Below are 16,170 nucleotides of genomic sequence, written 5' to 3'. Positions count from 1 at the left end.
ACATGACAATTTTGTGTGTATCCATGGGTTTCACAATTCACCCTAAACATGAAATAACAGTGTGTGATATTACTGCACCCATAAGTCACATAAACCTGACAATGTCCTCACAAGTAGCATTAAAATCAGGTTTGGCCAAAAGATAGCCCTAGCCAAAATCTCAACAGATGGGCATATACCTGGAAGCATGGGGAAGAAACACTTTGATTCCCCAGCCTCTAGGACCTTGGGAAAGGCACGTTCCCATTTTTCACATATTTGTCACACGTCCTGATTTGTCCTGAAAACACGTATGCGTGTGTGTGTGTGTGTGTGTGAGAAGTGAAAACATAAAGCAGTGTAAGAATACTAGGAGTCGACTGTAGGTCATCACAGTGCGTAGGAACAACAGCGATGGCGGATGATTGGCCACCAGCTACACCCACGACCATCTGGCTTTGTGTGAGTGGCTACGGTCTGCATGTTGCTAAAGTCGTCCAGGTCGTGTTACATCAAAGTGCTACATGAGGCGTCATCTCTCAGCCAGGAGGCTTCTGGCTGACCCTAACTTGAGCTCACAGGTGCGTTTCCTCTAAAACTGGTTGAGGGTAGTGCAGACCATATTCTGCTGCTCCAAAGGATGTTCCGGCACTCCACGTGGATCTTACCTTGACACACTCACCCATACTCTCCTGATTCTACTGATTTCCACATACTGTTATTTGTATTTCAGTCCTTTAAGGTGGTTTGTGTGAGCGTCCTCTTTTCTCGCATAACTTGTAACTAACGGCAGCTCAACTCCATAAAACCACCAGGGTGCTGGATACTGTATATCGTCTAACTGGCTGCAGTCAGTCTCACAGGGTTAGGGTTTTTATTTCCCAGGATAAAACTTTGACATGCTGCTGGAGCTGGAAGAAGAGTCATGCTGCAGGAATATCTGTACCAAATGTCATGCTAGTGGCTAATAGTTATCTGGACCAAAGTGGAACTCACATAGTGGTACATCACACAGATCCTTGCCACTGTGAAGATGCAAAGAATGAAGATACGTTGGGCTTACCGTCTGGTTGGCAGCCTTTATGTTCACTACATCAGAACCAAGGAGCTGGTAAAAATGAAAAAAAAAGAAAAAAACATTCAACATTTTTCACGTTCATCCAGCTCGATTAATAGTTGGTGGTGCGGCTGGAGTGATGCTTATGTGGTCATTAAAATAAATGGGTCCGTCCTCCTGAGAGCAAATGTGCTCAGTTAATTCATGACAGTATTCCTCATGGACTCAGTGGCAGTTTGTAAGCAGAGCTGTCCTGATGACAAAGCCAGGGATTCAACAAACCATCCAGCCATGTGTGTGTGTGTGTGTGTGTGTGTGTGTGTGTGTGTGTGTGTGTGTTCCTGACACATCCTGTCACAGATCAAAGTGCCGGTCAGAGGGGACATCCTGACTCGTCCTCACATGTGGAGTGGCGTCTGAGCGAAACTGCTCCGACGGGAGGCGAGCGCAGAGCTCAGCACGAGGACAGCCTGGAAATCCCAGATGGGGAGCGCTCAGGCAGCACAGGCGGGATTATAACTGTGAACATCAAATTGTCTTATGTAACACACTGTAGAGCAGACCACAGCACCAGCAGCTGTTACGCAATCCACTGTTGACCTGGCACGAAGAGACATGCCTGCACGCACACACAGCACACACACATCCTCAATGTAGTGTAGCCTCATCTGCACATTCACTAATGAGACCACGCCGAGTTTTACTCTTTGAGTAGTTTATTTAAATGCTGGGACAATTTGGAGAGGATAGTAAAGAGGGGTCGAGGCTGGTGGATGGTGAGGGGGGCCGTCTAGAAACCAGGGTGGGTGGTTGAGACTCAATGGGGCTGCCGGTGATCCTGTGAGGAACGATGATGGAGAAAGACAGGGACCCCCCCCACACACACACACACACTCAGAGGTCAGCACAGTGATGTCTGTGTAGTGTGACACATATGTGAGAGTTTTCACATATGTCTTGTCTACATTCATGTTTATTGTTTTACTCCTAATCTTCGCTGATTTATGAAAATATATATTCAGACTAAAGAGAAAACACCTTTCTGAGACATTCCACAGAAAAACAGGTTCAATGGCAACAGGTGGCACAACTGCCATCTAAAGCCTGGCTTCTCCTGCCCTCCTTGATGCAAAGCCATCAATGACATCATCATATGAAATCTGCCCAGTGACTGATACCGATGATGAGCAGACCAGAAAGGCGTTCCTGTGACACGGTTGACCTCAGGTGGGATTTGATGAGCTTCAGCTGTCGTGGTTCCTTCTGTTTCCGTCCTCCTTAAAGTTCCCTGTGTTTCCTCTCGTCTCCTGTCCCCGTTTGGTACGTTTTGGATTTTGATTTTCTTATTTTGCATTTCGATTTGAACTTTGCTTTTCCGTTGCACTTTGTTTAGCTGTTTTATTTGCTTTGTCCTTGCTCCTTGGACTCCTTTTCGTGTGTGCACCCAGCTTTTGTATTCCTCAGCTTTGCTTTAAATAAAGCTCGCCTTTTGTTTCCCCCCCGTCTCCTGTCTCCTGAGTTTGATCTGCATCCTTGACATCAGCTTAGAAAAGCTCCTCTCTGCTCTAGTGTCGCTCACCATTTGCTGAAATGATCTTGCTGCTCAATAAATCAGTGAGTTTGTCTTGTATGTGGAAGTAGCTGGTTTAACTGGAGGTCCCTTTTTGGACATGTAATGTACTCTTGCATTATGGGATCAAATTGTGCCATCAGTTCAACTTCTAGAAATTACTATTTGATGATGAGAACATTTGTTTTGCTGTAAGCCCCTCAGTGCCAAATTCCAAACTACCAATGACTTCCTGAAGTATTGATGGTGGCAGCCAGTTAGCAGGGTCAGTGGACAGAGGACATCCTAATGGAGAGCACAGGGGCATCAGTGTCCACACATTCACATTCACAGTGCTTATAGGAACATCACACACACCCAGTATAATAACACATCATGACATTACAGTATAACTATCTTTGCAAAATGCTTTGCAGGGATGCACACACCAATCCAAATGACTCAGAATGCTTTATCACAAAATACCAGCGCAATATACGTCTTGTAGAATTGATAATTCACTTTATTGAGCAGCACACAATCTAGCAAGTTTACCAAACTATTTGTAAGCTTGTCATTGTGTTCTATACATACATACATTATTAGGGTGAAATGAATTAGATATAATGGTTGCTAATCAGTTGGATGGAAAACAAAACACTGTTGTCGTCTACTTTTATAGCCAGCAGTATAGCTAGAGGCTAGCAAACTTATGAGTTAGCCTGCATGCATGATCATAGTCATGAAGAATAGATGACATAACTCCATACCTTTATCTACTGCTCGTTTCTTCTCTTCGTCTTTCCTCTTTTTTCTGAACTGGCCACATGATGGCTTCAACCTGTTCTTGTACAGTTGTGTTTATATGGCACTTGGGAATCAACACATTACCCATCCACCAACACTGTCAACCAAGAGTTAAGACTTAGCCAATTCACCTTGGTGTGCAGATTTGTTTTATAATGTATCTCTCTATTTAACCAAACCCAGAAAAAGAACGTATGTGAAACTACGGGCCCATCATGATGTGACTGACTTTAGCTGACTAACTGCATCAGCTGTGCGCTATTAGATGAACCCGCTGCCTCACTGCCCCCCACCACTGCCCATAGTGCCCATATGAGGAACTGCCCTTGAATATTACAGCCCTGAAGTGAGGCACACCTGAGCTGTGACTGAGCCTACAGCAGTGTCCTCTGATGTGTGGTGTAGAGAAACATTCTGGGTGACGGTGTACGAGGTTCACACCGGTGAGGGACGTGGTGAGGACATCTTTGAACAAAATGGCCAAAATTTCCATGGATTACATGCAAGAATATGAAACAAATCAGCTGGGGATGCTCAGAAGTTCTGTTGGTGCAAAATACTGAATTCACCAACAAAACAGAGCGCGCCAACACACCCGCCATCTGCCGCGCCAGGAGAGGAGAGCTCTCTGAGGCCAGCCGCGATCTCTTTTGTTGCTGTGTCCACATTTGTTTTTAGGAAGTCTGGACAGCAAAAAAAAAAGCCACAAGAATGTGATTTTGGCAAATTTGATTCACATTCAGCGCTGGTTTGAAATGCGATTAAAGTCAGATTTCTACTGATCATTATGTCACTAGCAACACAGCGATGACGTCAAACCCGCAGAGAATCTGTCTGAAGACGACGGTGTGAAATACAAACGTCTGAAACAAACTGTCCGTTTGACCGCTTACATTTTTTCACCGTGTCGCCAGCGAATGTAGTGATCATTTCGTTACCATAGCCACCCACGGAAACAAATGAGCGTCGTCTGGACACAAAAATATGACGCGGTCACTCGCAAATGTCAGTGAGGAAGCATGTCTGACGTGCCAGCTGTGTGAGCGTAGCCTCGGTGACTCCCAGCGGACTCTCAGGAGAAGCTGTTAATTAGAAGCCTTCGGTGTCTTTCAGAGCTCTGGAACGTACGAGACGTTAATTTGTGAGAATATCAGACATCAGATGTCCAAGCTACGTTAACGAGGTATGGGCTCCGTATGCAGCTCCTTCAGCCTTCTCTGGATAAAAAGGTTCATAGAAAGCAAAGGCCCCATCAAGTGTATGAAAGCAATTTGCGGGCCAGATCAATCGAGTGACCTATAGCTGTCAGACATGATGAGCCAGCAATCGAAGAAACTGTCCACTGTACATCTTAACAAGCTAATAGCCTGCTGTCAGTCAGTCCAGAGGCCAGCGCCCAAGTTTCCCTTTTTAACGACCACATCCCGACTACACAGGAAACAGACCAGAGCGCAAAACACTTCAAACACCCTTGAACGCCTCATCAGAGCCTTCAGAGTGTGCTTGTAATCCGTGTCTCTGTGCTGATGTAACCCGGAGTGAATGTCTCTACCAACATGTATTGTGAGTGTATCAGATATCTCCTCCCTCTTTATTGTCCAAAAACACAGAGAGACACACACTGGCTGACGTGTTCTTTATTATCACTGTAGTTTATTTTGGCTCAACACACCCCATCATCACCCCACACATCATCCTGCTGCCAGAGAGACTAACTACGGCACCATGCGTGGATTAATCTGCCGCTGAAAATAGTCCCCGATAAATGGATTATTTCCTCCAGTCTGAGCAAAACTACGACGAGCAGCTGTCTGGGAGAATTACTGAGCTGGTTAAAAAAAAACAAAAAACACCAAACTGTGTGTCTGTGAGGTGTTTTTAAAGAGTCACATCTTGAGTGGGATCACAAAGGATCATGAAACAGTTTCATCCAGTTTTATAAAAGTCCCTTCATCTGAACCACAACCATGCTCTGTAATTCAACAGGATGTGATCACTGTGGGAGGACTCAGGGTGACCAATAACATGACAAGACAAGTTACAGAGCACAGCTTCATAGAGATTTTTCTCAGTAATGTTCAATAAATACATGCAGTCTAATCTCCTGGTCTTCAGCCCTTTTGGTATGGATCTGTGCACTTCTGCATTTGTTCCTGAATACTTTGGGATCTTGTTGGTGGAAGGCTGAGATTCAAAGTTCATTCTTACATTACCCCCACCCAGGAGGTTACCTTTCACCCATGCCATCCATTTCTTGGTTGGTTTACTTACTTGGGTGGAGGAGGGTCTCACCCCACAGCAGACCACACTAACCTTTGGTGCAGATAAAGGGACAGATCCAGGAATATTTTCTCACTTTCATTTTCCACATATTTATTAATCTCTCAGATAATATAGCATTGATTTCCATGAAAAAAAAAAAATCTGGCATATTTAGATGGCTGGTGTCCATGAGGGGGAAAAACATATTCCCAGCATATTTTATATATAACTTAAGAAACAGGGGACAGCATGTTATAATATGTTAACAGTAATACATGAATTAGTTATTAAATGGGGACTTGACATGTTTTCTAACTGAGCAGACGATGTTCATCATGAGTGAGGTTCAGTGTCACCTCTGTACACATTTAATTAAAGAGGGATTGCTGTAGAAGTGAAGTGTCACCATGATAAACACTAGGCACGGCTGAAAACAGCAATGTCAGTTGCACGGTATAACCCTTAATTATAAGAAGCTACACTGAAAGTTTACATTCCTTCTACTGAGTGAATGTCTCTTGGACTGATTTAAACCAGGAGTGTCGTTTTCACTAGTTCACGTACGTAGCCTGTATGTCTGTACCTAAACACCGGATCTGCTGTGTGCTTCCACTGCAGACAGTACTCTAATGTAGGCTGAGCTACGGGTACCCCACTTCACTTTGTCAGCAGGTAGGAAACAGCAGGAGAGAGTCTGATCTGATCTGTTGATTAACTGATAGCAAGAGGACTGATTTTGTTGACATACATCACTGTTCCCGAAACATCACCGCTGCAGTGTACCAGCGACAGACACACCGGGCTGTCATTGTGGGTCAGAGCTTGGTTAGGTATAGGAGAACACTGTGCTTTATGTTAAAAACGTCATCGGTGGTGTAACTTCAGCTACATGTTCGCTATGTTAACAGCGTGCTCGTAAGTGAGAGGAACTCGGTGACGTTCTGGTTTCACACCAGACATGAACTGCAGTCTCCTCCTGAAGGAAGGTCCTGAGCGTCCATGTTGACCTCCCCCTGATACAGACTTTTCAATCTTTATACTACTTCTCCTCATGGCCTTTGCTGCTGTAATAATCATGTTGGCCACTAGAGGTCGCTGACTTCTAGTGACCGAAGTTATTTTTCTGATGAGGACAGACTGACACACTGTGACCTATTCTGTACTACCTCATTAACAGCATACACTACAGCATATACATAATGCTATACAGACACTACATATACAACCAAACTCTAGCTACACACAGCACACACTGTGACCTGCCTTGGGACTATGGATGTTCATTAGTATTCCTGCTTAATGGGTTAGGTATAGTGGTAAAGTACTCAGAGTCTCTCCCTATGTTGCCCACCGACAAGCATAGTTTGGGTAGAGACAGGGTTATTGTTGGGCCGTGTTTAAAGCATCTATTTTGTACTGATGTTCTTTATCTTGCTCTGTCCCTATCAAACAAACAAATAAAATAATGAATGATATAGTCTTTGCTTGAAAGGGGGAGCAGGGAGCCAGACAAAAGACAGGAGTTTGGAGGATCCTCCATCTGAGCGCAGACAGTGAGATGACTCTGAATCTGCTAAACAACACTGTTGCAATGACTAGTTGAAACCTTGACATGGGCGTCTTTGTAGACACTTCATGTGGAGCCTACTTAAAAAAAAGGTTTGTCCTCTCTGCAGCTGGCAGCCATCTTGTTTCTGAGGAGAGAGGATGGAGGGCAGAGTCCGTGTGGACTGAAGCCCTTCTCTGGGGTCAAGGGAAGGTTGAATGTCTGATGTGAGGTCACCAGTCCTCAGTGGTTGCTGAGCACTCCATTGGTCATAGTCAGTTTGCTCCACCTCCTCTGACAGAGGAGTTTACGATTTTGTTGAACTTTCACTCGAACATCAAAGACCTCCTGGATGGCATTCTTGAAGCAGTGGAAGTTGTATTCAATCAGTCCTGTGAGGGAAGAGAGAGAACGGAGGCATGACTGTTACAGGTCACAAAGGGAAATACTGTCGAAGATCCTTTATGACCCATAGAAACCAATATGATCCTCTATTTGGAGGATGCACCACAACTTTCCTTTGTGGCCTTATGTATCCCAGTATTCTCTGCGCTCCCATTTAAGAAGAAAGAAAGAGAGAAAATGACAACATCGCATGGCATAGATTGTCACTTTTTTGGGCCTGGGTGGCAGAAATCGTGACATATGTGTTAAACATCTGGTGACAACCAGGAAATGCTCCAAAGGCTAGACCAGACTGTGAGAGTCTGAAATACAGCTAATGATTGACACTTTTGCTGTTCAAACATTTCTTGAACATAATATTAATTATGACTTGATGTTGAATACAAATCTGAAATACTGGCAGATATCAGCTTGAGGATGTCAGATAAAGACAATAACACGATAAAGATCTCAAGGTTATATTTAACCGAAACGCAAAGTGCAGAAATGAATTTACGTGAATTTGAAACAGTCGGCGTCATAAACACTGTGACACATCCATGAGCAAACAGCAGCGTATATTCTGTGCTCCCCTGGCAGACACATTTGTCCTCAGATGTGAGGCTCTGCAGTTCATCATCTCTGTGCCGACTTTTAATCTCAAGGAAAAATAAAACAAAACGGTTCCATAGTCATTCTGTGGCGTTACTATCCGCCTGTTACCCAGCAACATCAGACAGCGTCAGAGTGCACAACTAGAAAATAAGGAGTTGAGCTGAAGTGCATGTAGGAGCAGCAGCTACCACACAGACAGTGAAGTCCTACAAGTCACAGCTTGTGTCTTCAGAAACAAAGCGAAGAGTTAGAGTCACTAGAAGTTGTCTTTCTGTATCGGTGCCTCCATTTCTTCCAGTATGAGCACTGGAGGAGAGTTCTGGTCCTGGTCTCCTCGGCTGCAGTCGAGGTAGAGGGTTTGTACTTGATTGATTGACAGTGTACACAGGAAGTCACATGAACTTTTTTTCAGACAGCGATTGGTAGGATAAAGACAGAATTGCCCCTGTGTTACGTGATGATTGTTTCACACAAGCCTGGCTCATCTCAGAGGAGTCTGCTGTTTCCAGGTGCGAGTTTGTGGAAGCTTGTTTGATTGACGGGGGTTTCAGCTCAACAGGCTTCTGGCCCATTTGGACCGGATTTATAACTCCAGATTGTAACATTACCTGCATAAAGCAGCGATTGAACTCCCATTAAGAGTGTACATGTGGGTAATTTGTTATCTCCAATCCAGTAATAACTGCAGCAGCAATTATCTGCTCTTTGCTGTTCATTCACTGGTCCGCCTGTCATCTTAATGTGGAGTTCTGAGATTTTTATGCAAAAATAGTTCTGCTCGCGGTTTCTACTGCATCTTCTCAGCTGAAATGTGACTTTTGTGCGGAAGCCGGGGAAGATGAAACATGTAAGCACCAACATATGGGACTACATGGGAAGCAATGTGAAGAAGAACAAGAATAAGAGCAAGACCCTGTCAAAGCCTGTCAAATGTGCTGGGGCACGAGCACGGGCCCTTCCAGGATGTACACGTCCATCACAAAACACATCCTGTCACCTCACCGTGGCAAACAAGCGGTGGAGAAGACGGAGTCAGGGGAGCACAGCGAATACGTGTCACTAGCTGGGAGACAAGGGAGAAGTCTACTGACACCATATGCAGTAGGTAGTAAGGTTTGTAGCATGAACTGGTTAATAGCGGTGAGCTGTCTCTGCGTCTCCTGCTAGGTTCGGGTCAGACATCCCTCTGTTCTGCATGGCTCCAGGTTCCAGATTTGAAATAAGAGATTATCATTATAATTATCATTATCATTATCATTATCATACATGGGGTACAGCTGAGACAGGGAGGTGTGGACAGAGAGGAGCAGAAGTCAGGAGAGAAGAGGAGGAGAGGCAAGACCAACCCCAGGACGTGGTTCTCCAAGCATTTTATGAAGCCTAACCCTCACCATGTCTACAGCTGTGTCCAGAGTCCTTCATGTATCATGTATCGTCCAGCACTGCAAAAAAAAAAAAAGAAAAGGCTCATGTGCTTCAGAGCCGGTCCTGTTATCTTCTACTAATCAAAATGTTATTTGAGTTGTCTTGATGAAAGAATAGGATTACCTCAGCGCACTCACTAGATTAATTTCATCACTGATGGTTATATCGTAGGTCTGTGTTGTTTCTTGGCACTTACAAGCAGGTGAGCAGGAACCTTGACAGGACAGGAGGGGCGCTGTGGACTGTACAGGACAGTCTTCATCATGATGAACACCACACTGTCTGAGACCGTACACAGAGCAGAGCAGGCACGTAGCTCGCATAGCTCTTCATCAGCTGCTGCTCGCTTTTAGGCCGATAAAAATTCATATTTGTCATGGACAAATGGAGAATAGAGTTAAATACACAAAGCTGGTATTGATTTTCTTTGGCATTCATTTTAGTTGGTAATAACATGCCTTTTATAATATTTTATCTACATCAGCATGAGAGGCTCCTTCAGCATCCAGCCTGGTTTTCATTCTGTTTCCAATTTCCCTACATTGCTGTCTAAATGTTTTCTGTCTACATGCCGATATCCTGCCAGTGGAAATATAATCTAATAATAAATAAAATCACACAGGTTTCATCAGAGCATCAACACAGGGAGCAGCTGTTGCTCTGAGCTCTGACTTGCTTGTCAGTGAAACTTTCAAGCTGACGCTGAAAGTCACTTCAACTTAAGTCAACTTTCGTTTTTGTTTCTTTAGAGAGTCCTGCTGCCAGAACTGGATACAGGAAGGCACTGCGGATGTAAATGAGCTCTGAGCTAATCTGGTGCATTGCATCACCTTGTGTTTGACATTGCGCATGTACAAGTAAAGAGGAACAGTAACACACACATCAACCCTGGAAGAGAGAAATATACATATAGACTTCTATATTTATCCTGTCTCAGCCCACTGGCTGATCAAAGCTCCTGTCACAACCACACAGCGATGGCAGAGGCTGCTGTGCAAGGGGCCAACTGCTCATCAGGAGCACTTTGAAGTTCTGTATCTTGCTCAAGGATGCTTACTCGTGCAGCCAGGGATTCGAACTGGCGACCTTCTGATTACTGGACACCCCTCTCTACTTGCTGAGCTACAACCATCCTTCACGGCATGCTGTGACGAGACCCTGAGGACCTCATTCACTTAACGTGAGATGTTACTCTCATCTGTTGCCTGGGATGCCTGCTATGGATGCCTGGGCTGTCTGGGGTACTGTGACTGTCTCGTCCATATCCAAATGGAACCCATCATCCATCATTTTACCAGGTCAGAGGTGAATACAGCAATGTTATGCATCCCATTTCTCAAAAGGGCTTTAAAGTGATTTTATTTTCTGTGGGCAACAGACATGATTATTGAGAAATACTTTTCTAGAGACTCTGAATTCAGTCAAACGAGTGCAAACTTGTGTTGCTTTGACCTCTGTGGTGCATTTTTGTGTCTGAATCAATTTAGACTTGAAGAGCTGATAAGAGCTGTGCTGTCCGGCCTTGGGGTGCAGTAAAAAATGCCATAATGTACATTTCATAAATGTATCAAAAGTAAATGTGGAGTGAGGTTTCTTTATAATTGTTTTTTACAGAGGACACAAAAGTATTTGTCCTGCTTTAATATTCCTTCCATGACTTTAAGTAAAACTAAATCAGGTGACATACTCAAATACACTAAATACGGTATGATTTGTGTACAGGCTGCAATGCTGTGCTCATGATAAGAGTGGAGTCTGATCAGCAGCACTGCAGGGGGTGAACTGAAACGGCTGGGTTGAATTAAAATGCATTTCATATTAACAGATCGTGTTTGTTTGTTCCAAGTTTCCAAAACCTTTATTTAACAGCAGTCAGCTTAGTGAAGAGCTCCTGGAGTTATTGGAACATCAAACAGACTGTTAATATGAAATAAGAGGAATGAATCAGACTTCTTAACTACACTGCCGAGCTCCAAATTGGGCTCAGTCAAAAATAGTCCCAGCGATGAGAGTGAACGGCCGGCATGTGGAAGTACACTGCGTCTTTCAGGACAGGAAAATGATGTAGCCTGGCACTCGCCGACTAGGAACAAACAGCTGACCGATGTTCTGTCCTAAAAGATTGGTCACGGCAGATAATTGCAGTGACTGCATGTGAACCACCGCTGTAATGGGGCAACCAGGGACCAAAGACTTGATGACTCAAATCCCTGTAGGTTGTATAAAAAGGTGGGCGGATGAACAAGTGATGCCCTCCATCAGCGGCCGGTGGATAAGTACCCTTTAGAGAGGCAGCGAGCCCCCGCTGCTCCATGGCAGCTCCATCATCAGAAAGCACTCTGTTTCCTCAAGGAAGTGTGTGTCTTTTTCTGTGCTGGCCTCTTTCTACAGGCGCACAGTAATCTAAAGTGACGTCATTCAGAGCATTTGTCTACAAAGGTTTGCTGTCAAAGAGTCAAAGAGAACAGTGATAACAGTCATTGTAATGTTAAACTAAATAAATCAGAGAGCAAATAAAAAAAAGACATAACAATACAAATTCAGTTTAATTGCAGCGTGGCTTCTGTCCACCATTAGCAGTGCAGCAAATATCATTCTGAGCTTGTGATTGGATGTTGGGAGTCGTAATGACTTTGACTATTGTATTAAAGTTTGTATTAAGGACCAGACATTTTCCGCTGGACCCTTGGAATCATTTGGTGGTTGGTGCATTAGCGTAGTGACTGTGAGCGGACTGACCTTTCCTCTCAAAGCTTTCTTTGCGGAGGAAGCAGACCATGGCGAGGAACTTGGTGACCTCCTTCAGGTACATGACGGTTGTGTTGTTCAGATGAATAATGGCCATAGACTCCTTGTCATAGGGTAGACCACGTTCAGCGTCGGTCAGACTGAAGGAGATGAGACAGAAAAACTCAGCTCAAAGTGGAAACTAGTAACTTTTCCCTCGTCAGCTTTTCAAAGTGCTGTTATAAGATCTACAGTGGTTGTTGGAGTTGTGTGTGTGTGGGTGTGTAGAAGAAAACATTAACATAAAAAGCACGAGTTTAGTCATTAATTTAGTCTATAATGAGACATGTAAGCCAACTTGTACCATAAATCAAAGCTTAATCTTCGCAGGAGATTTAACAGCTGGTGAACAGAATTACATGGTGAAAGTGAGACTTAGAAAGGAGCCCACGTATACATCACTGCTTTAATTATTAATCATGCAACGACAAGTTGAAGCAAGGAGTTTCCTAATGACAACTTATCGCAAGTGAGAACACAATAATGCTGACACACAATACCTACTGTACATGGAGGCAGCAGGTTCATTCTTTCTGAAAACAAAGTGCGCCATCACAGCGGCTTGTTTTAATCACCGTCACTTCATGTGAAATCAACTTAACTGACAGAGCAATACATTTAAAGGAACAAGATATAGTGACACCATTTAGAGCAGTGACAGATAAACTATATCTTGTAATACTGCAATCATTGCCGTGGGTGTATACACACCACCCTCAGCTATCTCCAGTGCAACTGATAACTTAGCAGACTTACTTGCTCAGTCCTGTAACTCAGAAATGCTGGTTCTTGGGGATGATCTTAACTTGTTGGTTAACAAATTATTCAAACCATCCAAAAGAGATATGTGTCAATCTCAATCTGATCACAGCTGATCAATGAGCCGAGCAGACCTCATCGGAAGGAAAGTCATAGTCAACACTGATAGATCTGATTCTGTGTAACAGGAGGGAGGGAACTAACTGCCTCTGGAGTCTTTGCACTTGGTCTGAGTGACCACGGTCCTGTAGTCCTGCGTTCAAAGTGTTGGATTTGCAAAGGGTTAAAGACAGACCTCTGGTTCAGCTCGCAACTATCAATGATGCTCAATACAAAGGAAAAAGCCCGGGGTTGTGGTAAAGGAAGGCCGCTGGTTAGCGTTTAGACAACTCAGAATAAATGCATTAATATCTTCATTCAGAAAAGCAAAGGCCATTCACACAGAATTAATCTCCAGCTCCTGTGCAAACCCATCCACATTTTAGAAAGTGGTAAATATTAATAAAAACAACCTTGTGGCTTAACATTTAATAACCGCCAAACAAATAAGCCATCAGATATTTGTGATGCTTTTAACAAATATTTTGCTGCTGTTGGAAATCAGTTATTCCAACATGTTGCACTGAGGTTCTGCTGCTGCCTCGTGAGCCTCCTCAACCCAAACATCTGGGTTCACACTGCACAACTTCACCTCCTCTGGTGTTAAGGATAGTAGATCTTCAAGATATTTAGATATCAGGAAAGCAACTGTGGAGGATAATTTATAATCTAAAATAATATTTTTTTAAAGCCCTGTGCTCTGAAATGACTCATCTTTTTAATCAACCCATTTCTTCTGGGGTTATAACTAAGATCTATTATAGCTGCACCTGCTGTCCTGCTGCACAATGGTGGTGATGAAGCTGATATTAACAACTATCGACCGGTTTCTAAACCGCCATGTCTAAAGTCCTGGAACCATTTGTCGTTATTAACCTCATATTATTCCTCTCAATACATCATGTTTTGTTTCCTCACCAGTCTGGTTTCAGAGCCATCACAGTACTGTTACTGCTATCACCTCAGTGACTAATGAGATCATATCTGCTGTTGATGAAGGGAAATACTGTGCTGCCCTCTTTGTGAATCTAACAAAAGCTTTTGATACTGTTGACCATGTTTTGCTCATACGGAGGTTAAGTGCTGTTGGTTTTACTTATAATTCCTGTAATTGGTTCAAGGACTATCTGTCTATAGACAACAATGAGTGACTGTAGGAAATGATCGCTATGTGTTTTTACTGTTGTCTAAAAGGGTTCTGCAAGGTTCAGCACTGGGTCGTATCTTATTCATGATCTGACAATAATACGTCCTCTATAACTAATTGTAATGCCCATCTTAATGCTGATGATACAATGTTGTGCTGGTGTGATTATCTAGCACATAAAGCCATTGCAATTATCCAGCAAGCTTCTGACAAACTGCAAGATCCTCTTTCTTAACTGAAAGTAGTCCTCAATACAAATGTTAAGATATTCATGATATTCTCAAGAGGCAGAGATATCGCAGACATTGGTCTGTATGTTACCACTCTGACAGGACACTGCACTGAAACGTTTCTGAGGACAAATATTTGGGTATCTGGTTGGAACAGAACATGCCTCTGTCTCAGCTCTTATCACCAGACTGGGTTTATTTCATCGCTGGTGACTGTTATTCCACTCATCATTGTATTCTATATGAAGCTGGCCTGGCGCCTTTAACAGTACAACATGACAGCCATTGGTTTCTGTTTGAAGGGCAACATATGCTACCATCTGTCAGCTCTTTATCAAACCGGTCACAGAGTCATGGTTACACAATCTAGTGATCGTATAATGCTCCTGTTCCCGGATAAACACTAAACTTGGGAAAACTGCTTTCAGTTTCAGTGTTCCATAAACTAACTTTAAACTTGATACAGTTCGAACTAGTCAGCATCTGAATGGAACTTTTTTTTTTAACTATGTGCTCTCCTGTGTGGCTGTCTGTCATTTATGGTTTGTGCGCCTGTGTGTTTCTTGTGTTTTGTCATGTTGGTTTGCTAGGTTCTTATCATTTTCAAGCGCTCTCTATTGTCGGATCTGTATTCTGTCATATCCCTCTTCTCTGTTATCATTTTTATGTACCCAGTCTGTTTACCCGCTCTGCAATTATGTTGGTTGTGTTTCCGTTTCATATTTTTGCAACTATTCTTTTTTTTTTTTTTTTTGTGCTCTTGACATCATTGAAAATTAGGGTTCGCCCTCGATGATTTTTCAAGCTTTGAATAAAGGTTGAATGGATGAATGGAAGGATGCACACAGTGGCTGCTATTCAGGAAAACAACAGGCCTCTGATTTTCATCCACAGAAATTTCTAGATGGAGGGCAGAGGGTGGGAAGGAGAGACGGAGAGAGAGAGAGGTGGAAGCAGTGACGGAAGAGCTTCATATGGAAAGAAAGAGGAGGTGTAAGTGAGCAGTGGACGGGGACGACCCCCCTGAAGTGTGATAGTTCATCTCACGGGTTTATGCTCATGAATAAACTTGTCCAACAACAATAACATGCTGTTCTTTCTTGGTTTCCATTTGTAATTTATTCTGTTTTCACAAAGAAAAGAGAGTAACATTGTTCAGCGCTTTCATTTCATCAGATGAATATGAATTTTCTCCTCCTGGCTTATTGTTATTTTGCCTTCCTTCTCCGTTTGAACCACACAGGAGTTGTTGTCTCACAGTATGCATACAAAGGCACACTGTATCTTGACATGAGGGGTAGATTGGAAGAAAATAGATTTGGAGTGTGAAGATACACTTCTGGTGTGCACAGGCAAAAGTGAAACTGTGTACATAGCAGTTAACGTTAAAACTTAAACACAGATGTTAGGAAAAGAAGAATGACTAAAAAGCATGGAGGCACATCATGAAGGGTGGATATGTAGTGAGGCTGGTTTGGTTGTCAAAAGCTTTTCACTGACCTACACTGTGTTGAGGTGGAGGCA

At 43.4% G+C, this 16,170-nt stretch overlaps 1 protein-coding gene across 1 annotated transcript in view; it reads right to left on the bottom strand.

The window, feature by feature from the left end:
• Positions 1-5,748: 5,748 nt before the first annotated feature.
• Positions 5,749-16,170, bottom strand: part of rragd (ras-related GTP binding D) — a 31,544-nt gene continuing 21,122 nt past the window's right edge. The window contains exons 6-7 of the mRNA XM_037125044.1: positions 12,364-12,512; positions 5,749-7,592 (exon numbers count right to left, since the gene is read on the bottom strand). Coding sequence (XP_036980939.1) covers positions 7,444-7,592; positions 12,364-12,512 — 298 coding nt within the window. The 3' untranslated portion in view covers positions 5,749-7,443. The remainder of the gene's footprint in view (positions 7,593-12,363; positions 12,513-16,170) is intronic.

This window comes from Acanthopagrus latus, chromosome 16 (genome assembly GCF_904848185.1).
Source record: "Acanthopagrus latus isolate v.2019 chromosome 16, fAcaLat1.1, whole genome shotgun sequence".
NCBI classification, from domain to species: Eukaryota; Metazoa; Chordata; class Actinopteri; order Spariformes; family Sparidae; genus Acanthopagrus; species Acanthopagrus latus.
This window is presented reverse-complemented; position numbering and strand designations above follow the sequence as displayed.